The sequence below is a fragment of the Notolepis coatsorum genome (assembly GCF_963971535.1).
Source record: "Notolepis coatsorum genome assembly, chromosome: 5".
Classification (NCBI taxonomy): Eukaryota; Metazoa; Chordata; class Actinopteri; order Aulopiformes; family Paralepididae; genus Notolepis; species Notolepis coatsorum.
The window spans coordinates 101,947,593-101,973,998 of record NC_140169.1 but is presented as its reverse complement, the minus strand read 5'-3'; the positions used below and the strand labels follow the sequence as shown (position 1 = coordinate 101,973,998).

General features: G+C 43.0%; 1 protein-coding gene across 2 annotated transcripts in view; it reads left to right on the top strand.

Annotated features, from left to right (window-relative positions):
• Window positions 1–26,406, top strand: part of cnstb (consortin, connexin sorting protein b) — a 63,573-nt gene that overhangs the window by 25,756 nt on the left and 11,411 nt on the right. For both annotated transcript variants that reach the window (XM_084315403.1, XM_084315404.1), the window contains exons 5-8: window positions 8,139–8,225; window positions 11,235–11,352; window positions 25,759–25,780; window positions 25,899–25,974. In XM_084315403.1, the coding sequence (XP_084171529.1) occupies window positions 8,139–8,225; window positions 11,235–11,352; window positions 25,759–25,780; window positions 25,899–25,974 (303 nt within the window). The remainder of the gene's footprint in view (window positions 1–8,138; window positions 8,226–11,234; window positions 11,353–25,758; window positions 25,781–25,898; window positions 25,975–26,406) is intronic.

Genomic DNA, 26,406 nt, shown 5'->3' with positions numbered 1-26,406 from the left:
GGTAGGTGTACTGTCCTCCTCGTCACTCCCTTTCCGGGCATAGTCTGTCAGATACTTTGGGGGTTTGTGTTCCCTTGAGGGATACCTCCCACTGCTTGGGGCACTTGACGTCACCCTCGGGTGCTCCTCGTCACCGCCCTCTGGGGGTGGCTGACTGTCTGCCTGCATGACCGTACTAAGTACACTGGGTTGATGTGTCTCTGTTTCTACACACCTTACTCTGGAGTCCAGCTCTGGCTCCTCTGTCTGTGTATTGCTCTCACATGTTGCCTTTGTGACAAACTCGACTAGCATGTGTTTCTGCACTCTCCCTTTACCGGGATGATAAATTAGGAAAGCGGGGCTTCCCTTGTCGTGTCCTACAAAAGTCCTTTTACACATCTGGACTCAGGCTTTCCCCTGTCCTGCAGGTACGCATAACACATTGATCCTAATCTGTGCATTCTGGCTAGATTACACTTCTTTCCTGTCAGTGCTGTATACGGGGTGGTGCCAGAGTGTTTATTAAAGCACCTGTTTCTGGTGTAAGCGGCTTCTTGCACCGCATAATGCCATAGGCTCTTAGGTAAGTTACTATCTACTAGCTTACACCTCGCCATTTCGAAAAGGGTGCACCATTCCCTCTCTGCCACTCCGTTCTGGTGTGGGGGATATGGACGTGACATCTCGTGTTTTATCTTGTACCTTCTCAACAGTGATTGGAACTCTCTGTTTGTGAACTCGGTTTCGTTGTCGGACCTCAAGCATCCTACGTTACCATAAGGGGCTACGTCTGCCAGGAATTTCTCCGTGGCCTGGAGTGTGTCACTCTTTGCTTTGAGAAAGTAAACAAACACTGCCCCTGTGCACACATCTGTAAAAGACTGTACATATCTAAAGCCTCCTATGGACTCGTTGCTTACTGGACCGGCTAGGTCCGGGTCAACTAATGCAAGTGGTACCCTTACTTTTTCTGTGGGATTTCTGTTTCTGAGTAAATGTCCCCGTTCTGCACACTGCACAATTTTTGTCAGGTCTACGCTTCTCACCTTCAATGTGCATGCCTTCTGTCACTGCTTGCAGTTTCAGTAAATCCTCGTAATTACAATGACCCATAATCTTGTGCCATGTCTGAATATCGTGACTGGCCGTCACGCTACACATATCATTATTATCATTACACTTGTCGTTGTCATTACACTCCGTTTGCAGATAATATATTCTCTGGTACATCTCTATGTCAAACCGTGTACCGTCAGGTTCTACAAGAAAATGTTTACCTTTATCGAAGAATACCTTGGCACCGCTTGCAGTAGCAGCTATTGCAGAGAATAGTCCTTGTGGGAACGATGGTACGTAGAGAGCGTTCTTTTTTTTTGATCCACTTTTTTCTCCCATTTTTCTATTTTTTCTCCCATCCCAATTTCGTATCATCCAATTCATCCCTCCCCTGTCACGAACGCTGTTTCTTGCCTCCCACAAGCCGGCTGCAATGTGGACTAAGTCATACATAGCACAAGTCCCCTCCGGTACTTGAGGTAACAGCAGTCGCATCTTTTCACCTGCGCAGCTCGATCTCTCAGTGTCGAGGAGTAACGCGTGGGAGGCTCACGCTGCCCCCGACACTTCCTGATTCTACTGCGCAGGCGCACCAACCGACTTGTAGGAGTCGCTTGTTCACAACGTTCGATCCCCACCCTTCAGTTTTCCCTCCCCGTAATACGGCCAATGTGTATTACTGCGGACGACCAGCTAAACTGAAAACAATGTGGAGAGCTGGATTCGAACACGCGAATCCTAGCGTCTCCACACTGGTGGCGAGTGCCTTGCCCACTACACCACCTAGCCGCCCTAGTAGAGAGCGTTCTTTAACGTCACCGTACGCCGGCGCCCCCTACTGTCCGTGAGACATACCTGTGCGTCTCCTCTCTCTTGCGCCAACCCGTAGGTGCGCCTCCCGTCTGCCAGCTCCATGCTGTGCCTCTCCGGGTGGAAAGTGTTGTCAAAGTTCTTGAACCGACTCCTGTCGTGGATGATATGGGACGACGCACCTGTGTCCACGATCAGTCCCCTCCTCTGGGCCCGCTGCAGCTGTGCCGGCTCGGCGATGCACGCCGTCCGCGCCCCGAAAGCGTAGTCTTCCTGTCTCGTTATTCTCTGGGCGTCGTCTCGATCCGTCCCACGTCGACCGTCGCTGCCATTGTGTCCGCTGCCACCATCTTGTCCACAGTCGTCATCTTGTCTGTAGCCGCCATCTTGTCCACAGCCGCCATCTTGTCCGTAGCCGCCATTTTGTCCGTGGCCGCCGTCTCGTCCACGGCTGTCATCTTGTCCATGCGCATATCGCGCGCTCTGGTCGTGTTTCTTCATGCATGCTCTGTCTGTGTGCCCCGTGGATTTGCAGAAGCTACACCAGACAGTCTTTGTGCAGTCGCTTCTCCGATGGCCTTTCTCTCCGCATCGCCAACACGCCTGTTCCGCCGTGGTCCTGGTCCTCTCCCTTGGCGTCGCTCGGGCCTTTAGCACCCTCTCTCCCGCCTCCGCGGTGGCTGGGTGGGTATCCTCTGAGGCCTCCAAGTTTCTTAACTTGGCCTTGAACTGTCCCAGCGCCATGTGCGCTAAACCATGTGTTACCAGGAGTGTGAGCGGTTTGTACAGCTCCGGTAGTCCTCTCATCATCATCGCCATCATTAGCCCATCGCTGGGTGCTTCTCCTGCACTCCTCAATGGCGTTGTGATCTGCTCCGCTCTGTTGACGTATTCGGTCACAGTCTCGGTGCGCCCCTTCCTCAGGGCAGTTAGTGCTATGTAGAGGGCCACGACTCGGGGTCTTCCTCGCCCGATGTAATGCTCTCTCAACACCTCCAGGCTTTCTCGGCCTTTGTCTTTAGTGTCGCGGAATATCAGCCCCAAGCTGGTGTCGTCGAGCAGTGGCGCTAACTCACAGTACGCGTCTGCGTAATCCTTTGGTGAAACGCGATGTCCCCTGTCGTGTATGTTGTCTATTTACACAACTACATACTACAATAATCACGGAGATGTTGATAGCGTTGAACCCATGGCTTTAATGACGTACCCCAACCCGGCAGTACATTTATACGACCTGTGCGTAACGTAAGCACGCATGCCCAGAGGGGCGTATGTAGACTAACGTTAAGTAGTCCCTGTACTAACTCCATACATTACACATCCTCCCCCTTTAGCTTAACAGTAGGCCTATATATAATAACAAAAAATAAACAAAATAACTATGATATTATGTTTTCAAACATGTCTGAATACACAACAACATGGCCTTTAGGCTACAGATCAAGTCTCTGAGGCGGTTTACGCTGCCTCTCTGGGTAGCGCCTCACTGGCTCGCTTGATAGCGGGGAACCAGGCTGTGGAGACATCGCAGGTGGTGAGGTATCAGCACTAGAGCTCTCAGTTTCGGACGGAGCTGCGGTGGGTGGTGCTGAGTAAACTGGATTGTCTGAGCAAACTGGATTGTCTATTTCCTGCTCAGGTGAGTCCAGGCCAGGTGACACACTGCTCTGCACCTGAGTGTCCAGGATTTGGTCAACATGACGTCTCCATAAATCATCTCCCATGTCCACAGTATACATCAGTGGTCCATCACGTGAAGTGATTGTTCCGGTGTTCCACTTGTCCTTCCGATAATCACGAGCGAGAACCGTCTGTCCTACTTTGAAGCTCCTTGTTGGTTTGTCATTAAGATGTTTGAACTGTTTGTCCTCCACATCACGTCGCACATCTGGTTTGAGAAGGTCCATGTGAGATCTTAGGTTTCTTTTGAGAAACAGCATAGCTGGCGTCTGGTTGGTAGTGGCGTGTGTGGCATTGCGATATGCAAAGAGGAATTTGTCGATTTTGTGCTGGATCGGTAGATCTTCATTATCCATCGCTTTGATTGCTTTCTTGAATGTCTGCACAAATCTTTCTGCTAAGCCATTCGTGGCTGGATGGTATGGTGCAGATGTGAAGTGCTTGATTCCATTTCTCTTTACAAACATCTGGAATTCATCCGAAACGAACTGGCGTCCATTATCTGTGCATATCTGTTGTGCTAAACCATTCCTGGCGAACACAGTCCTCAGCACAGAAATGGTCTTCTCAGATGTAGTTGACTTCATTTTTATCACTTCCGGCCATTTTGAATGCGCATCTACAGCGATCAAGAACATCGAGTCTTTGAATGGTCCTGCAAAATCAATGTGTACTTGCTGCCACGGTGATGATGGCCATTCCCATGGATGTAGAGCAGCCTGTGGTGGTGCATTCTGCATCTTCTGACATCCGGGGCAGCTCTTTGCCATGTCCTCGATTTGCTTATGCTTCTAACACTCTGGAGCGCAGCTTGGACGGAATCACTACTCGTGAACCACACATTTCACTGGCACACTGACAGTTGCTCTCTCCTCGCTGAGAATGCTGGATATATTGAGTTACCGTGTCGTGGCCACCCCTTCACAGTGATGTCATAGATCTGTGACAGTGTGGGGTCGTTGCGTGTCTCTCTTTGGATGAGAGCGTTGGTCACTGGCAGCTGGTTGACGATTGTGGTGTGAAACACCTCTGCTGGGTCTACAGCTGCGGCTGTCTCTGCGGTTTGCAGGGGTAGACGTGACAGTCCGTCAGCATTCCCATGCTGTTTCGTCCCCTTGAACTCGATGTCATACTGATGTGCCCCCAGGAAGAGTGACCACCGCTGTAGCCGCTGCGCCGTCATTATCGGAACGCCTTTCCGGGGATTGAAGATAGATATGAGAGGCTGATGGTCTGTCAGAAGCGTGAACTTTTGACCATACAGGTAGTGGTTAAACTTCTTGACCCCCCATACGAGACTGAGGGCCTCTCGGTCAATTTGAGCGTAGTTGCGCTCAGCTTTAGTCAATGATCTTGAGGCGAAGGCTATTGGCTTCTCTGAGCCATCTGGAAATGTATGTGACAACACCGCTCCAATGCCATAAGGTGAGGCATCACATGCTAATTTAATGGGTAAATATGGATTGAAGTGAGCGAGCACCTGTTCTGACGTGATGAGACTCTTAGACTCCTGAAAAGCCTTCTTGCAGCTGTCAGTCCACTTCCAGTGTGTTCCTGCCTGCAGCAGCGTGTTCAGAGGGTGCAGCACAGTTGATAGATTGGGTAAAAACTTGTGGTAGTAGTTTACAAGTCCAAGGTAAGAACGGAGCTGAGACACATTCTCTGGTGGTGGTGCTTTAAGCACAGCTTCAATCTTGTCCTGAGACTTGTGTAGGCCGTTCTTGTTGATCACATGTCCACAGTAGGATATTTCCTTTTTGAAAAACTCACATTTTGGTTGGTTAGCTCGAAGTCCATATTCCCGCAGCCTTGTGAGCACCTGTTCCAGGTTTGATAGATGCTCCTGATCATCCTTGCCGGTAACAAGAATGTCGTCAAGGTAACACTGTGTACCTGGGACTCCTTGTAGTACCTGGTCCATTGTCCTCTGCCAGATAGCTGGGGCTGAAGCTATACCAAACACAAGGCGGTTGTATTGGTAAAGGCCTTTGTGTGTGTTGATAGTCAGATACGGCTTTGATGAATCCTCAACCTCCATCTGCAGGTACGCTTGAGCCAGGTCAATTTTAGTGAAACGTTCCCCTCCTGACAGGGAGGCGAAGATGTCCTCTATACGGGGCAGAGGATACTGTACGGTGTGGAGCACTGCATTTACAGTTACTTTAAAGTCCCCACAAATGCGCACTTTACTTTGACTTCCTGGCTTTGTGTCTATGTTTTTCTTCATTACTGGGACTATGGGCGTTGCCCATTCACTCCACTCCACCTTGGACAGCACTCCTGTCTGTTCCAAGTTTTTCAACTCCGCTTCTACTGCGGGGCGGATTGCATAAGGCACGGGCCGGGCTTTATGAAATTTCGGGCTTGCATTCTCCTCTATCTCAATCTTTGCCTTTATACCTTTTAGTGTTCCCAGTTCCTTCCCGAACACTTCATGTGCCTCTGCGAGTATTTTTGACAGTCTCCCAGACGTGGCGTTCTTCTCATCTCCTGCTGACACACACAAAGATTTAACAGCATGCCAGTCCAGTTTAATTTTTCTGAGCCACTCACGGCCAAACAGCGGAGGACCCCCATTTGGTATAACATACATGTCCAGCTCCTTAGTTTTGTCTTTGTATTTCACTGTGACCCGTATTTTCCCTTTTGGAGCCACACTTTCTCCGGTGTAAGTCTTCAGCAACACCTTTGTAATTTTCAGAGCTATCTGTGGATACAGTCTTTTGTAGTCGTTCTCAGAAATCACTGATAAGGCGGAGCCTGTGTCCAACTCCATTTTGAGTCTCGCTCCTGCCACTTCTGGAGTGATCCATATTATTTTCCGTGCATTTGTCTCTTTCATGCGATGCAGCTCTAGACATCCTAAGTCACTGCTCTCTGAATCACTTTCTTGTTCATCTGAACTCTCTTCAGTCACTTTATGCAGCTTTTTGTATTTCCCTTTGGGTGCTGCTTTCCTGCTACTTTGCGTTTTGTCAGAGTACTGTTTTTTTCCTGATCTGCACACTCTCTCAATGTGACCTTGCTTTTGACATTTTCTACACTCTTTGTCTTTGAACCAACATTCATCTGGATCGTGTGATGTCTTGCCACAACGATAACATTGCTTTCCTGGTTTCAGTGAAATTTTATTGGTTTCATACTCTATCCCCTTTTGTTGTATTTCTGATGCTCCCCTTGCTGCAGTTTCCATAGATATTGCTATGTTGAGCGCCTTTTTATAATCAAGGTCTTTCTCTGACAGTAGTTTCTTTTGTGTGGCTTCATTATGCATACCACAAACTAGTCTGTCCCTCAACGCATCATTTAGGCCTAGTCTGAAATCACAGTGTTCTGACAATCTGCGTAACTCTGCAACATATTCAGATATGCTTTCCCCTTTGTCCTGATTTCGCTTGTGAAATTTGAATCTCTCGGCAATTACCAATGGTTTGGGGCTCAAGTGGTTTTGAAGAGTATCCTGAATTTCTTTGAATGTCATCTCCGCGGGCTTCACAGGTCCTAGCAAATTGCGCAGCAGTCCGTAAGTCTTTGCGCCCATCACACTCAACAGAACAACAGCTTTTTGTTCATCGCCGATAAGATTCGCCTGGCAATAAAGCTCCACTCTTTCAACATAACATGTCCAGTCTTCAATACTGCTATCAAATGCAACCAAAGTGCCAATCAACGACATATTTTTTTCCATTCAGTCCAAGATTACTCCTGTCAAACTTTTCCACCCGACTCACGTGAACCTCAAGTTATTCTTCTCTCCTCCGTGACCGGTGGCCTCCTCCGGTGGTTCCATGAATGAAAAAACGTAGGTACTTTTAATCTCGTCGCCAATTTGTCGTGTATGTTGTCTATTTACACAACTACATGCTACAATAATCACGGAGATGTTGATAGCGTTGAACCCATGGCTTTAATGACGTACCCCAACCCGGCAGTACATTTATACGACCTGTGCGTAACGTAAGCACGCATGACCAGAGGGGCGTATGTAGACTAACGTTAAGTAGTCCCTGTACTAACTCCATACATTACATCCCCCATTAACCTCACATGCAGCATCATGGACAAAATGACTGGTAAACGGTAAAGGAAATAAAACGTTCATTTTCATAGGTGGGGGGGGGGGGGGGGGGGGGGGGACCGGGGCTTGTCATAACAATGTAAATGTGTGAGAGGTCTATTGACTTCCACTAGCATGCTTAGCATGATGCTAACAAATGCTAATATTTTCCACTTCTAATATCTCAAAAACCACTGGTGCAGGTGACCTTTGGACAAGTCAGACTTAACATCTTAAAGAATGAACATTAGTATCTATTAATTATGATAGATGGTATCATAGGTGGTATGACCTGAAATCCATATCACAGTATAATGATCACATTTACCTTGGTAACAATAAATTCAACAAAAAAAGAATTTAAAAAAATGTAAACGTTTTTAAACACCAGCGCACAAATACCACATTCTATCAATACACGTTTGTCTTTCAAAATGTTGAAAAGGTTGTTGTACATTCAGTTGAATGAAAGGGACACCAAATGAAACCACCTATGTACTGGAGTGATATATTTTTGGGTGGATGTGTTACCGTCTTTAACCGCTGATACCAGATCAGTGGGCCATGCAGTTCCTCCAGCTGGAGAGGCTCTACCATGAGCGTCTGCTGTCCAACCTCGCCGCCCTGCAGGAGAACTGGGGTACAGCACACACAGCCTCTCTGTACTATTATTATTACAGTTTTTCTCACACATTTCCTTCTACCTGACTTCCTCAAAACCCTAAACACAAATCTCAAAACTCACACACAAAATGCTAAATCCTACACTTCTCTTGCAAAAGCACACTTTGCCCTGAAAACAGTGTTAACTCTTCACAAATGGTATTTTCTTTTCAAATGACAAACACATACATCATATGAGTAGACATTCTAAGCACTCATTGAACACCGGTGTGCAAAATGGAAAACACTATAGTATGAATGGAAAACACTATATGAATGCTTTATCAGTAGAATTATGCCTTTGCATGTTCAGTGTTACACTTTCACCTGTTGGATGTTTCAAGTTTCAAGTTTTGTTTTACTGTATTTCTCACGTATAAAGTACATGTACATTACAGTGAAATGCTTGGTTCTGTAAAATATTACCATATAATGTTTTTACGTATACTAAAATAGAAAACACACAATATTTTACTGTATAATAACAGTGTATTTATTTACCCAAAATGGGATGAAATTAAAGGGATAACAGAAAATAGGCAATAAACAAAACAAAACAACTAGTCTGCATCCTGCCTTCACTCCCTGTCCTCTTCCTCCACCTCCTTCTCCTTGTCCTGCTCCTCTTTGTCCTCTTCCTCCTCCTCCTTGTCCTCTACCTCCTCTTCCTCCTCCTTGCCCTGCTCCTCATTGACCTCTTCCTCCTCCTTGTCCCGCTCCTCCTTGTCCTCTTCCTCCTTCTCCTTGGCCTCTTCCTCCTCTTCCTCCTCCTCCTCTTCCTCCTTCATCTCCTCATCCTTGTCCTCTTCCTACTCCTCCTCTTCCTCTTCCTCCTCTTCCTCTCCTCTGCCTTGCTGCTCACCTCTCTTTTCAATGTTGCCACCATCCATTTTTCTCCAAACAAACCAGGAGCTCATCTGTGACCCTTCTATAGCAACTTTCTGATTGCAAATTGCACAACAGCCTTTGGAGTTTAGAAATGTGATTGGCAGTGTGTTCTGTATGAACACCAAGAGAGGGAATTCAAGAAGAGTGTGCAAGAGAATAGAGAATAGAGAATTGTGTCTAGTGTTGTGAAAAATGTGTGGTTTGGAATGGGAATCTGAGCAGAAAATGTGTTTGGAGTTTAGCTCTTAACATGCAACGGCCGTATTCGGGCCGACGCACAAAGTCTAGCGCAACAGGGCTGCATTTTTCGCTGAACATATAAATTACCAAATTAAAGATCTATTTGTTGCCGTTCTAATGCCACCTCACTCGTGCCTCGGTTCTCGAGTTACATGACGATATGTTAGGTGAGCGTCTTTTTATGCAGCGTGTAAAGATGACCACACCGGACTCCCGGCGCTCCAGAACTGTCAATCATCCGCTGATGGCGAAAATGATTGGATTGGTCAGCGTTGTAGCTAGGGGTGTAACGGTACGTGTATTCATCTCGAAAATTTCCGGTACGGCCGTCATGGTGCGGTACGCGCACCCATGCGACGAATACGCCCCACAGCGCAAACACACCCACATGCAGGCACTCGCGAGGTCCGTGCGAGAACAGCGCGCGTGGCGGGGCACACCGAGTCAGACTTCAGAGCGGTGAAAGTGCACGGAGGAGAAAGGTACATTTACATTTGGAACAGCTGCAGGGTCATTACAGTTTTCTTTCGTTTTCTTGTGCGCCCAATAACGTTAACCAAATGAAACCAATGGAAAGAAACACACACGCGTCGCCGACACACACACACACGCGCGCCAACAAACACATCAACATTCTCCCCCGCCGGACTCACAGGCACAATCAAATAAAAAGAAGAAACATACTTTTCCGGACAGATCATCTGAGCTCCACTGTGTTTAAATCCAAATAATCCTCTGCCATTGTTGTAATATGTCATCTGTTCTCTAGTATTCAGTCTAGTCGTGAAGTTAAATTCTCTCTGGAAGTGAAACTGAAACTTAGCAAGGATAAGTTTAAAGAGGCAGTAGGCAAGTGGATGCCTGAACACAGAATGGCACCAGTATCACTGACTGCCACGGCAAGCCTATAGAAAGTTATTCTATTTAATAATAATAATTATAATAATTATCATAAATATAATATATAAATAAAAAAATAAAAAAATAATATTAATAATAATTAACCGTGACACCAATATCGAGGTACGTACCGAACCGTGGCTTCTGTGTACCGTTACACCCCTAGTTGTAGCCAATGAATGTAACTTTCCAATGATACCCCACGCGATTAAGGGATCCAGGTGAAAGTTGACGAGCGAAAACCAGAAGTCAATCACACTTGAGAATGAATTGCCGTGGATGAGGAAATGGATTTGGAAGAGCTTTTTTTTTTGGCACACGGATCTCTCACAAAGACACTTTTCTGAACGTATTTAAAAAATTATTTGACCTGTACTACATAAGACTTCAGGCTATGGATCCGCTGTGTTTTCCAGCTTATATCTATTTTATTTAATTAAATTATTTTTTTAAATGTATTGCAACTGCTACAGAAAAATGTGAGTACACAAGTTCAAGTTCAACTCAAGTTCAGACCTCTGTTACTCTATTTCATTAGCACTAAAAGTGAATTTCCTTTTTTGCATTAGTAATTTCAGAATGTTATCTTTCAAAAGAGACCAGGCTTATGCATGTGCTATAAGTATAAAGTATAAAACTAAGCTTTTTTGCAAAGCTTTGCAGTCCTCAAGTTCAAGTAAAAAAAATTGCCACTTGGGTGTCTGTTAAGAGGTTAGCAGAATTGATTCAGCAGTTGGTAAATGAGTTTCAGGTTGTGCATGTTGTGTCTGATGTTCCAAATAATGTTTAAGCAATTGAGAGAAATTGTATTATTACCTCAAATCATTCAATGATGTCAAACAATAAAGATGCAGTACTAAATTAGTGTACTAGGGGAGTGTATGCATGTGTGTGTGTGCATACAGTGAATGTACATGTATGTGTGTTTTGTTAAACCATGTGCCGTCTCTGTTTGCAGAGAGCCAGTGGCGGGAGAGGCATCGTGGTGAGAGCGGCCAGGAGGCGGCGGCGCAGACCAAGAGCGTGGGTCAGGAACACATGGAGACCCTCAGCATCATCTGTAGGACACATCAGAGGTCAGTTACTAGCTACTCTAGTTACAGTGCTACTGTTTACCACGTCCCATGACGCCTGTACGCGTCTATACTTTCGACAACAAATTTGTGTTTCCGCGTTCGAGTTTTGCGCTCTGATTGGCCACACGCGTTTCTGGTCATGTGACATGTGCGCCAATCGTGGGACGGCAAGTTCGGCGCCTATTTCCGGGTCTAACAGCCTGCAAACTACCTAACGCCTAGTTTATCACTGGTTAAGCTTAGGCGACTCTTTCGCAGTTGGTTAAGGTTAGAGTTTGTATCACCATGCTCTAAGACAAACTCTAACCTTAACCAACTTCGAAAGAGCGCCTAAGCTTAACCAGTGTAGAAACTTGCGGTCCCACGATTGGCGCACATGTCACATGACCAGAAACGCACGTGGCCAATCAGAGACACGGAAACACAAATTTGGTGTCGAAAGTATAGAGGCCAGTAATAACAATGCAAAATAAACCCTTTCCCACAGTATGTTATTAGATGACAGACAGACAGACTGACTGACTGATGTAGGGGTGGGCGATGTGGTCATATCACAATATGTTTCTACTTTTGACAGTATTTCAGCGTCTTTGGGTTCTTGAAAAGCGCTATATAAATAAAAATGTATAATATGACAATATGACGGTATTTGGTTTTTCCTTTTTTTCTTTTGTAGTACAGTTTTCTTGGTGCTTTTTCAATCAAAAGGGTATATTTTAAGATATTTATAATACTGCTGCAAGGAACAATACTCTGATTACCAACATTTTATGATTTGTATATATCGCTGGCGACGGTTTAGTAAAAATCCATACCTTTGCATGTATCCATGACGGTCAAATGTTCCTTAAATCTTCAGTATGCCTCCCAGCCCTATAACGTGCAGGAACAAAGAGAGAGCACAGAGTGACTCATGATCATTTAGACAGCGTGTTGCTGGAGACGTTGCATGGTAAATTAATTCACTATCCCACCCCTCAACACCTGCTAACTCCTCGGAGAGAGCAAAGACGACAACACTTTTAACTGCTTCGGCATCATGAATTTCTCATGTATTTTTTAGGAGGTTGATGTTGTTTTTCAATGTGAAGTCATACCTTAGGCTTATAATAATAATAATAATCCTGGGCGGCTAGGTGGTGTAGTGGGCAAGGCACTCGCCACCAGTGTGGAGACGCTAGGATTCGCGTGTTCGAATCCAGCTCTCCACATTGTTTTTCAGTTTGGCTGGTCGTCCGCAGTAATACACATTGGCCGTATTACGGGGAGGGAAAACTGAAGGGTGGGGATCGAACGTTGTGAACAAGCGACTCCTACAAGTCGGTTGGTGCGCCTGCGCAGTAGAATCAGGAAGTGTCGGGGGCAGCGTGAGCCTCCCACGCGTTACTCCTCGACACTGAGAGATCGAGCTGCGCAGGTGAAAAGATGCGACTGCTGTTACCTCAAGTACCGGAGGGGACTTGTGCTATGTATGACTTAGTCCACATTGCAGCCGGCTTGTGGGAGGCAAGAAACAGCGTTCGTGACAGGGGAGGGTTGAATTGGATGATACGAAATTGGGATGGGAGAAAAATATAGAAAAATGGGAGAAAAAGTGGATCAAAAAATAATAATAATAATAATAATAATAATAATAATAATAATAATAATAATAATAATAATAATAATAATAATAATAATAATAATAATAATAATAACCATGCCTTTATTGGTTCATGTCTCGACAGGAAGCACCACCTTGGTAAACAACATTCAGCTTCTACTCGGGCTGTTTCCGAAAATGATTCCATGATTAGTATTAGACATCAGGGAAGGCCGAAGTGCTTGGTAGAGAGAGTGCAGATTTGCCACATTGATCAGTACTTCTTGAGTCAGTCGAGTCAGTTGGTTGAAGTCCAGCGATGGGTAGAAAACCACAGTTCACAGGATATCAGTCACTGAGGAGGAGGAGGAGGAGGAGGAGGAGGAGGAGGAGGAGGAGGAGGGGATGTAGATGGTACTGAGTGGTACAAGCTACAGTTAAATGGCCTAAAGCAAATGAAAGGAAAGAATGGGAGACAATGAACATATATTTGATAAAGGTGTTAGATGGGCGTAAACTAAAGGAACAGTGGTGAATACATTAGAGAAGATGGGAGACATTATCTATGTATGATGCTGAAGGATTTGGAATCGTGGATAAAAAAGAGGGTGGAGAGATTGCAGCCAGTTTGAGTCCAGACGGCCAAAAGAAATAAGAGAAATTATTAGTGAAGGAAAGGAGACAGAAAGCAGTGGAGAAATGTGTCAGTAGATGAGAAATAGGAAATGGTGTTTGGAAGTTATTAAATGTTTTGCTGGAAGTGCTAAGAAGTCGATTAACTGTAATCAGGGGGGCAGAACAACTCAGGAGGAAGAGAAAGAAGAATGAGCGAGACAGGACAGCATTTTATAGGGATCCATTTAAACGTGTTAAAGGAATGTTCAGTCAAGGAAGGGTAGGCCAACTCAAAGCTTCAAAGCAAGAGGTAGAGAATTTTTTTAAAATAATTACTCAGATACAGGAAAGAAATGGGCCTTCCTCCAGATATACCACTGTTAGGAGAGATAGAGTCTACAATGGATATTAGGCCACCAAGGTGGAAGCTGTAGTAAGGCGTGCAAAGGCTTCTTCAGCCCCAGGGCCGAATGGAGTCCTTCCCTTACCACGTTTATAAAAGTGCGCCTGTTGTAGGCCTACTTACTGTACCTGTTGATTCTTGTGGAGGTTATCGAGAGTAGTATGGGATAAACAGGTTATACCATGAGCTTGGTGTACAGCAAGGAGAAATAGTGTAAGAGTTGGTTTGGTACCACATACGCTTATTTGTAGTGCTTTTTTTTATAATTTTTTTTGAACAAATTTATTTATAATTTTTTTGACAAGACAAACATTAACAGTAAACATCTCAATAAATCACAGGAATATACATTTCTGTATTTGAATCAATAAATGTAGGTTGCGAGATATATACAGAATCCCCATTAAACAATACAGTACATACATATGCTCTTGCTCGTTCTTCCCCCCCCCCCTCAGGACCCCCCTTGGATAATCCATCCATTATTAGTTTCTAACCAGAGATTACAATTCATATGCTAACCTTTATTCTCTCCACCACTTCTAACCAGATTGCAATGCTGGCTTCATTGACACCTAAAATTCTTGCTGTAGATATCTCTAAATAAATCACATCGAGATAGGTAAGAACCCATACCTTCCGGCACATTTTATCCGGTTGAATCCATCGTGATGCTATCAACTTTTTAGCAGCCGTAAGACCGGACAAAATTAGTCTCTTTAGCTGTATAGATGCTGCTAACTGCGAAACATCATTCAACAACAATACAGAAGGCATTACAGGTATGTTCAGAAATAAAAATTCTGATAATTGCGTAGTGACTTCTTCCCAGAATATCTTAACAAGGGGGCATTCCCAATACATATGCATAAATGTACCTATATCACCTCTTAGACACAAGGAGCATAGAGAGTCTTGTTTAAGCCCCATTCGGTTCAATCTTATAGGTGTCAGGTAAGTTCTATGAATATAATTAAGATTAATCTGTTGATGGTCCGGGTTGCGTGACGCTAGTCGAACGTTTGCCCAGACTTCTTGCCAATCAAAATCTACTTTCAAGTCTGGTATATCCCTCCTCCAAACTGAGTCTAGGGGAAGGATTCCATACGAAGACGTTAGTAAGTGATGATAAAAGTCAGATACGAAGCCTCTCGATGTCTCCTTTTCATAGAAGAATTTGTGATATCTGTGGTGCTCAAGTGGTATCTTTAATGGGACTCCGTGAGCCTTCAAAGTTGCTAATAACTGTATATAGAAATAATAAGTGGAGCTGGTGAGGTTAAATTTGTTCTGAATTTCATGATAGCTACAGAAACCCCGTTCGTTGAATATATCTCCCAATGTATGTATGTCTTGCTTTTCCCATTTGGGATATCTGATAGGTTGTTGTGCAATAAGGAGTGCATTGTTATTAAATATGGGAGAATGGCTATGCCATTTGTGTTGGTTAGTAAATTTTTTCTGTGTGTCACGCCATATCCGAATCACATGTGTTATAAGAGGGCCAAATTTCAAGTCGCATTGCTTAATTGATAATTTGATGAGTATACTATATCCTGCAATCTATGTGGTGCCACTATGTTTTCTTCTAATGTTCTCCAGGATACAGATGCTTGAGGATCAAACCAGGTGCTCAGTGGTCTTAAAGAGAACGCTTTAAAATAGTGGTAGAATTCTGGAAATGCTAAACCTCCGTCGGCTTTGTTTCTCTGTGCAGTGGATATTTTTATTCGTGGAGGTTTGTTATTCCAAATAAATTTATATGCGGTGGAGTGTAATTTTTTCCAGTAATCAGCAGGAGGGGGTAACGGTAACATTGAGCTAAAGAAGTTGATTCTAGGTAAAACATCCATCTTAACTATTGATACTCAGGCCTGTACTGAGTTTTTAAGTTTTGACCACCTGTCAAAGTCATTTGTGATCCTATCTAGAAGTCTTGTATAATTATACTTCACCGTTTGGCTTATAGTAGGGAATATTTCAACTCCAAGACATCTAAAATGTTCTACCATTGGTATATTTCCTGGAAGGAATGTTGCCTTCGCAGAGACATTAAGTCGGAGGAAGGCCGATTTTGGCCAGTTTATCCTAAATCCCAATAGATTGCCAAAATCATCAATCAACTTGAGAAGATGAGGCAGTGAGGTGGTAGGGTTTAGCATGAACAATATTACGTTGTCCGCATATAAACTAATATGATGTTGTGTGCCCTTAATTGAGATTGGCTCTATGGATTGGGATTGTCTTATATACTGTGCTAAAGGCTCTAAGGATAGAGCAAATAGTCCGGGACTAAGAGGGCAACCCTGTCTGGACGAGCGCGACACAGGAAAGAGTGTGGAGATGAATTTACCTGTTATTATCATGGCTGATGGGTCTTTGTATAACACTTTTATCATATTACTGAATCCGTTTCCTAATCCCATCCTTCCGAGTACTGCCCATAAATAAGACCATTCCAATCTATCAAAGGCTTTCATCGCATCCAAGGATAATACAGCTGTAGGTGCAATGGCATCCTTACTGGCGTCTAACATATGTAGTAACCGTCTTATATTATCCGTGATCAGGCGGCCTTTTATAAATCCAGTCTGATCAGGATGAACTAAATATGTCATATGCTTTTGAAGTCTGATGGCTAGTACCTTAGCATACAGCTTAATATCGGTTCCGAGGAGGCTTAAGGGTCTATAACTACCACAATCGGTAGGGTCTTTGTCTTTTTTAAGGAGGACAGATATGAGTGCAATATTGCCGTTCTTATGGAAATTCCCCTCTTTGATCGAGTATAAAATCATATCAAGTAATAGGGGTCCAATTACATCCCAACATGATAGGTACAGTTCTGGAGGTATACCATCCCATCCAGGAGCTTTACCAATTTGCATTTCAGATATAGCCTCCCTAAGTTCCTCTAGTGTAATAGGTGTGTCTAACTGTTTAGCGTCTTCCTCTGAGAGTTTAGGTAGATTAATTTGATTAAGAAATGTATCCAGTTTATTTTGATCGAAAACCATTTCTGATTTGTACAAGTTGGAGTAAAACTCTTTGAAGGTATCGTTAATTTTTTTGGGGTCTGTAACAAGTCCTTGTTGGTTCTTAATTGTAGGGATATCTGCAAATTTTGCGTTAGAACTAAGGCTGTCAATGTTAACGCGATATTAACGCGTTAACTCCCGATTCTATTAATGTCACAAAATTTTTTAACTCAAGATTAACTAAAAATTTTTTTATTTTTATTTTTTTTTACTAGGCTTCACTCAAGTGTATTATTGATGCTCTCATTGATACTATGTTTGTTTCTGGTGTGTGTGTGTGTGTGTGTGTGTGTGTGTGTGTGTGTGTGTGTGTGTGTGTGTGTGTGTGTGTGTGTGTGTGTGTGTGTGTGTGTGTGTGTGTGTGTGTGTGTGTGTGTGTGTGTGTGTGTGTGTGTGTGTGTGTGTGTGTGTGTGTGTGTGTGTGTGTGTGTGTGTGTGTGTGTGTGTGTGTGTGTGTGTGAGATATAGAGAGAGAGGGGGGTGAGAGAGATGAGGAAGGGGCAAGAGAGAAAGAGAGCTGGGAGAGTGTGTGTGTGAGGGAGAGAGAGAGGGGGGTGTGTGATTAATCAGCCCTTGTGTGTGTGTGAATGTAACAAGTTCCTAACGTTTTCTTTCCCCTATTATTTCATGCACACTTTATTCATTGTTTTAAATTATTATTTTCTTTTAAGTTATTTTGTGCATCACTCGGTTTTGAATTTGATGCAAATTTGCAATGCATGAGGGCAATCCTTTTGTGTTAAATGGCTGCATAAAGCAAGCATTTGTTGACTCGCATGTTGATAAGAGTATTAAAACTTGGAACTTGAAAAAGATCTGTTTAAGGTAAAAAAAAAAAAAAAAAAAAATGCGATTAATTTGCGATTAATTGCGAGTTAACTATGGACAATCATGCGATTAATCGAGTTAAATATTTTAATCGTTTGACAGCACTAGTTAGAACGTATCTTCATAGCTAGTAGGTGACTTGGTTTAGAACCATGAAAGTAATAATGTTGTCTTGTGCTACGTATTTGAAATTCAGATTGTTGTCTTAAAATGGAGTTAATCTCCTTTTTTAACACATTAATTTGAGTCTCCAATCGAACCGAGTAGTTGTGTTGTAAAGAGGAGAACAACGAGGAGTAAAGCGTTTCCAGCTCTACCAATTTGGAACAACGATTCTTGCGTAGGTTGGAGGCAAAGACCGTAGTGTAATCCTTGATAAAACCCTTTACCGACATCCATAACATTCTGGGATCCTGTACTGAATTCGCATTACTCCGCAGGAATTTAATAAGTTCAACTTTGAATTGTATTATGTATTCATTGTTTTTCAGCAGTATCGAGTTAAATCGCCATCTTGGGGCTCGGGATGACAGTATACCAAATTAACCTTTCAGGAGTAAATAGCTGTGATCTGATAGTGCATTAGGCACCATTTCCACGTCATAGCTATCAAATAGTCTAGGGCAGGGGTAGGCAACCCTAGGCACGCGTGCCTGCATAGGCACGCGGGGGCATTTTCATAGGCACAGGGGGCAGCAGTAAAAAATATATATATATAATTTTCTTTTTTTCTTTTTTTTTTTGCTTTGAAATATTATAGTGAAATATTTTGCACTGTTGTCGCATTTATCTTGTTGAAATCCTCCCACAGGTTATTTTTACTACCACATATTTAATTGAGACCCTTTATTTGTTTATTATTTCAATTTAGCTGGAAATACATTGCTACATCATTCAGTAACATTTGCAGAGCCTTATAACAAAAACATTATTACGGTCACCATTGTGACCAGTGGGATTAATCAACAAATTGTATTATTTATTTTTCTATTTCATTGAACATTGCACATGTTAAAAGCCATTTCTTTTACTCAAAATGTGAGTACCAAGTCAACTTGTGTTCTTAAAACAATGACAATAAACATAGTTTTATTAGGTTGAAATAATGTGGTTGTGTACTTATTTTTCTGTTAACTTATTATGGATTGAAAACTGAAAACCTTAATGCACAGTAACTGAACTCAATATTTTGAAGTTCTGGTAACTTATTATTTTTTTTTTTTTTACAGTGTAGTCTTGCGATCAATCAAAACTTATTTACACGATATACCTCATATTCACCCTCCATTCACATCCTGGTGTTCTCCTGGTGTTCTGCATTAGGCCTGTAGGTGGAGCTATGACAGCACACGTACAGTACACACACCGATGGTGTGTGATGTGTCCAAAAATGAATGGGCAAATTTGAGTGAAATGGTCGCACTGTATGCAGCTGTTTGTCTGCATTGCACTGCCCCCCCCCCCCCCCCCAACTCAGATTTAGGGTTGATACAACCATCATAATAATATTGTTAATAATAACAATAATGATGTAATAATGTAAAAATTATCATTAAAAAGACCTGATTATGAGAAGAAAGAAATTACGATGCATGGACTATTGTTGCGGCACACTAGTTACAACTATATTTCAAACAGGCACTCCATGTCAAAAAGGTTGCTGACCCCTGGTCTAGGGGATGCAAAAACATAATCTATTCTGGAAAATGTCTTGTGTCTTGCAGAGCGAAACGAGTACTCTCGGGCCATTGGGTTGAGTAATCGCCATAGGTCATTTACACCTGTATTCTTGGCCCAATCCTTTAGTGCATTAGATGCATGTTTCTGATAATTGGAAATGGTGGGATTAGATTTATCAATCACGGGATCCCAATTATCATTAAAATCTGCGCCAATTATAAATGAATACTCAGGAAGGTTCAACATTGCTCTAGTGAGTGTAGTGTAAAAGTTAGTGTCGTAAAGATTTGGGGCATATGCCGCTACCAACGCGATTTTCCTATTACTATATTCTACTTTAGCTATGGTTACTCGGCCATCCGCATCAGACCATACGTCCAATAATTTGATATTCAACTTCCGTTTCGCGACTATAGCAACCCCACGGGATCTCGTTCCAAAAGATGAGTAGCTAATGTTATGATATATTTTGTCCGCTAGCATTACATTGTCCTTCACTAAAAAGTGCGTTTCGCTTAAAAGAGCCACATCAACCTGTTTGTTTTTCATCCGTGTAAGCATGCTTTTGCGTTTGTGTTGTCCCCCAGTATTCCAAATCATTATATTCAAACTAGCCATAATCTAAACATGTTGTTGTATTCTTGTGTATAATTCGTCTGGAGTAAAACTTCACAATAGATATATATCCAATTATTGAGGTCCTGTTGAGAGCCGAGCCTGAAAACATACATATAAACCCAATCATATAATCCCCCCCTCCCTTACACGACCAGTCAGCCCAGAATGAGCCATTTATCCTTAACTTTCCTATGCAAATTGCCATAGGATCTAAAACTCTTAATTCTACCTTAATAGAATGTCACCCGTGGCTTAGCCACTCTCCCGTTAAAATAATAAAATTTAAATTTAAATTTAAAATATGCCTCAAATATCATAGTATATTCACTTAAACCTTATACTAACCTGTATAAGTTAAAACACACCGAAGAATAAGAAAGATGTATAGAACTAAATTATAGAAACCTCAAAAAACAGAGAGCATTTGTTTAAATCTTAATCTAACTTTGCCAAATTTATACACCTAGATGAAAATGAAGGTTTTAAATATGTGTATGCAGTTCGTCCCCCAAACAGGGGTGGGCAGTATTCCGTTGTAAAGGTTGTTGTTCTTCCAGATATGATTCTTGTGTATAGTCACAGATTGTTCTTTATGTTCCAGGTCTTTCTGCATGCCATAGGGTGATATTATTCCAGAATATTCCGATATGACACAGAGCGTTGAAAAAGTCCAGAAGTTTCCAAAATGTCAACAACATAGCATGACTTGCATAAAACCCATAAATCTAGCTGGCCCAAACAGCGAACCTTTACAATAATATTGAATCTAGCGTCACATATTAACCTATCTCTACATCAATGTCATCAAAGCTTGTTTGATGCCACTTTTGGTGTCCAAGTTATAACGAAGTAATCAAAAAATAAAAAAGAAGAATAAGACTTAGCCTCCTCCACATAGTGGGTCACTCATGTAATCCTCTGCTTCTTCAGGCGAGGAAAGCTTTACCCTTCTTCCATTTTTATTCATGATGGAAAGAATCGCAGGGTAGCGTAGTGTAGGTGGGAACCCCTTCTCAAAAAGACGAGACATCACTTTCTTGTAACTGGCTCATAGGGACACAACCTCGCGGTAGAAATCCTCGTAGAAGTACACTGGTTTCTCGTTGTAATGCAGATTTCCCCTCTTCTTTCGTGCCGCCCGGATAATCGTATCTCTTATTCCAGTTTGGCGTAGGCTAGCAATAATCACTCTCGCTTTATTGTTGGTGTTGTCTCGGATACCAATTCTGTAGCGCTGATCCACTATCGGTAGTGTAGAGAGGATATCTGGTCCTAGAATTTGAGCTAACACTGTCGCGAATGAGTCGTTTGTGCAGTCAACTGATTCATCCAGCCCTACTATACGGATATTAAATCTACGGGAATGACGTTCTATTTCGAATATCTTAGCTGTTAGCTTCCCGTTGACCTCATCTATCTTCTAGCTGGACCGAGTCAGCGGCGCACGGAGCCGGGGAGAAACCACCGCCTCGCCCCGCTGGCGCTTCCGCTTCACAGCGCGAGAGTGGGCGATAAGGGGGCCGTGCTAGCGTGCGGTCACGTGGGCTTAGTGGCCAATCAGAGGAACCCGGAAACCGAACAGCGTTGTAGAAGGCATAGACGCGTCCCCTCCGGTACACGAGGAGGCAGCCTGTCGCATCTTTTCACCGCAGCAGCTCGAACTCTCAGTGGCGAGGAGTAACGCGTGGGAGGCTCACGCTGCCCCCGTCGATTCCTGCTTCCGTCGCACCGGCGTCACCAAACCGACCTGTAGGAGTCGCTGTCCACAACGTCAAATCCCCACCCACCGGCTTTCCCACCCTCTAACATTTGCCAATTGTGTTAGTATGAACGACGGCCAGCCGGTAGCAACGCCGAGAGCTGGGCTCGATCCCAGTGTCTCCTGCGCCAATCAGCCGCCCAAGGTTCAGCTATTTCAAAGATTTATTACAGAGTGAATATTCAATATTACAGAGTATACACACAAACAGCTGTGAGTGGACATAAGTTACTACTAGCCGGGGCTCAGCAGGAAGTGCGTGCAGCTTCTTCCATCACATTGACATTTATACTTTTCTGGTTGGTGTTCTGAGCGAATGAGGTGGCTCTCTTCCAATTTAGCAGCATGGTTCAGGGCTAATGAAACGACTAAACAAGGTAACAGTTAAAATAGCAAGGATCTATAATTACAGTTTGTCTCCTGGCTTTAGTTTTGAAGGACAGACTGGGGTCATGGTGAAATTCCTACACATAGGTATTTGCTTGTTTTAATACAGTGCTGTATAATAGCACACTTTGTAATGGTACACACGTCTGTAGATATTTGTCTATATGCATTCTTACAATAGATAAATGGATAAATAGATTGATTCACAGATATTATATATTGCAGATCCTCTGGTCAGTCAAACCTGCTGGCTCAGCAGTCCTTGGCCTGTGACTTGACCAACAGATGGCCAGGCCCTGGCCTTCCGGTCAGAAATAGATCTTGACCACTAGCTACAGACTCAGAGGAGAGAATTAGAGAAAGGCATGGATAATGGAAGACGTGGATAAATGTATCTAGGGCCACAAAAGACAGCAACTTTGAGGCATATTATGTCAGGCTGTAAGACTAGTCTTTCTCAAGGTCTGTATACATGGCAAAAGCTTAGCGGCAGGAATTGAAAGCAGAAGAGTACAGGTGAATCAGAATGTCCCTCAATTTGTCCGTGAGGGAGAGAAATGGAGAGGAGGTAGGTTTTTAGGCAGGCATGAGTCAGACAAGCTAAATATGATTTGGGAGATGCATGTAGATGGGGAGGAAAACTTGTTGTTCCTCGAGAAATACAGTATTATGGTCTGCTAGTCAGCGGATAGTTTATTTTATAGAATTGCCGGTGTCCTGGGAGGATTCAGTGGACGAGGCTTATGAAAGGAAAAAGCTTAGATATGCAGATTAGGCAGCAGGAACTGAACAGCGAGCATGAAAAGCTAGGGTTTGTCCGGTAGAAGTGGCGTAACGTGTCTGGCTGTGTAATGTTAACTTGTTAGCATTAAAGGAACACGCCAACTTTTTGGGAAATTAGCTTATTTGCCATCTACCCTGGAGTTAGACAAGCAGATAATCCTTTTCTTCTCTGTGCATGCATTAGGCTTAGGGAACAGCCGCACCGTTAGCCTAGCTTAGCGTCATTCACCGGAACAGTCACAAAATACACTCCAAATACAACTCCAAACTTTCCTGTAAACATGTTGTGACCTGTGTATTTACCACGTGGAGAAATATATATATATTTTTTGACATTTTCGTTTTTCTAAGCAGATAAATACTCTGTATTTTTTTTTGCCGAACCACTGCTGCCTGGGCGCAGTGATTTAATCACCTCAAAAGCCCTGTTGTTTTTTGAACAACAACTGTTCCCTAAGCCTAATGCATGCACAAAGAAGAAAGGGGTACTGTATGTATCTGCTTGTCTAACTCCAGGGTAGATGGCAAATAAGCTAATTTCCCCAAAAGTTGGCATGTTCCTTTAAAGAATTACACCAGGATAGCTTAGCTTAGTAAAGAGCTACTCAGACGTCATCGCTGTTGGGATTTCACACACACCCATTTATTATCAAAACATACTGTTAGGTGTATGTTCAAGTTCAAGTTCAAGTTCTTTAATAGTTGTCATACAGAAGTACAGAATACTTTCATACAAAATGCTTCTTACTGTTACGCTCCAGAGACTGTGCTAGACAAGATAGTATCAAATAACATAATAACATAATATAGCATGAATTTAGAAGAAGAAAATGAGGTCACAGTTGTTCGGTATAGACATATGTACAATGTTCTGAGTTACCATATAATATACAATACACAACTATGCAGTGTACTAATGTACAGTACTATCTAGTGCAAAGCAGAAATGGGATGAGGTACAATTTTAGGTACAATTTACAGTAAGGTGTACGAGTTGTAGTGCAATCCTTCATCCATAAATATAAAGTGTGGGGAGTGGGTGCTACAGTGTGTTTGTTTAAAGTGGGTGTGTGCTATAAAGTGTGTGTAGTGGGTGCTACAGTGTGTTTGTTTAAAGTGAGTGTGTGCGTGTGGATGTGTGTGCTATGTGTGTTTGGTGGTTGTTGTTGTGTAGTGTTCATTCATTGTTCGTTTAGCAGCCTGATGGCCTGGGGATAGAAGCTACTTCTGAGTCTTTCTGTGCTCGCCTTGAGACTCCTGTATCGCACGTGTATGACACGTTTGTTCGGTCATACAGACACTTCGACACATCGTTACTAGAGAAGACAAGTTATGTTGTGCCGGAAGGCAGGTAGACGGGAAGTGAAGTGAGTCACTGGCTCAAATGAAATAAAATTAAACCTGTTGCCACATCGAGTACAATCAAGGAGCGCCACTTAGTGACCAAAACATGGCACTGCAACTAAATAATAACACAAGAATATAGTAGGCACATTTGTGACTGTTACTGTGGGATGCAGAGAGCTGGGGATTAGAGCGCAGAGTTTGTGAAAGGCTGTGAAGGAGATTTTAGACATTTTAAATGTATTTATTGAAAGGATAGACTCCTTGAGGTGAACCATCTTGTTTTCGAGGGGGTCCTAAAAAATTTCAGAAGAGGCATTGAAAGGAAGTCAGTGGATTTGGTTGAGGAGAAATAATGTCAGCCAGTTCTCCTGGGTTCTCCTGACACTTTCTCCTGGCAGTTCTCTTGACAGTTCTCCCAAAACCCAAGCCTCATCTTCAATTTAAAGGGAAAATACACCCTAAAATAGAAGTTATTCCAATAATACTGTACAGTTCAGTTTCGATTTGTGAGTCTCTCCTCATGCAGATTACCAGAGAGAGAGTTGTGACTGGTTTTGGTTTCACTGATAAAAGAGTGCATATAGTGGCTTTTAAATGGGGGGGGGGGGGGGGGGCTTTTAAATGGGTGACAAGTCAGAAGGTTTCTTCACAAGGAAGAAGTTACCCCCCCCCCCCCCCCATTGGTTGACAAGCAGACAAGTTTTTATTTTTTCTGTATTAAAGTATGAAGCCATGTATTCTCCTAAACATGGATGCATGTAAGGAGGATTGTAACTGATGTTCACTTTATTTATGTCTGTCTATACTTTTAGTTCTACAGTGTCCAAACAACTGGAGTCTTGCAGCATGTGACCAATGGGCGACATACTCTGACTAAACTGGCCAATTTCTTTGGAACAGTACAATGTAAATTCTGTTTTAGGGTGGATTGTCCCTTTACGATGGAATCTACCCGAATAAAGAATATTCCTGTTAAAGTTAACTTTTTTGGAGATGCCAGGTTCCTGTTACAGATGACATGAAAGAAGACTGTGTTTGACTCTCACCAGTCATAAATTGTGAAACTGGTCTACATGTTATCTCGATGGCCCTGCGCCCTGTGGCTCTCTCTCAGCATGTTCCCGTGTTCCTGCACTTCATGTTTAGCTAATGCAGACCACATTGATTCAGCTCGGAAATAGATGCCCCCTTTCCGGCTTTAGTGGCCTGCAGTCATTTTCGCTTTTAGAAATGTTAAGTCAAATGCATCCAAAAGACCAACCCTTCACCCAATGTGACCTTTATGTCTCTCACTCACTACCCCTCGCCCTCTCTTTCTCTTTATCTCTCTCTCCCCCTCTGCCCTTCTCTCGTTCTCTTATTACAGACCATCGCTCAGTGTGGAAAAGGTATGTCTTTCATACATCCTCCCTCTCGTGTTTAAAATGTTCACTTCATTGAATGTCCGCCATGCTTTTTTTTAATGTAGTCTTCTACACACTGAAAGGTTCATGTTTGTTTTGACAGAGCATGGCACACGCAGCTCCAGGTGACATCCCAAGCACAAGGGGGCAGTGTGATGAGGAAGATCACCATGGGAAAGGTAAGCATACTGTACATCACTTTCTGTTTAGTGAGGGAAATAACGGATGATTAAGTTGCATGATTGTGGATGAGTCCACTTATCTGATATGAATGAGGACTTAATTCCATAGTGCAATCCATTGTTAGCTTTTGGTTGTGTAAAGCCCACAATGTGATAGCGTGGCCCTAACCATTCTATCACTGAATCAAGGACACATGGTGTCATAGATGTGACGGTGACGCACTCTCATATAGAGGTAAATAGTTTCACACAAAGTGCTATGCATGTAAACCGTCACTGAATGAATGAATGAATGAATGAATGAATGAATGAATGAATGAATGAATGAAAACTTTATTTAACAGATTGCAGAATGGGTACAATACACTACAGTACGGCTCAATACACACAATTGTTAAGGGGATGCAGACCTGAGAAAGACGTTTGTCT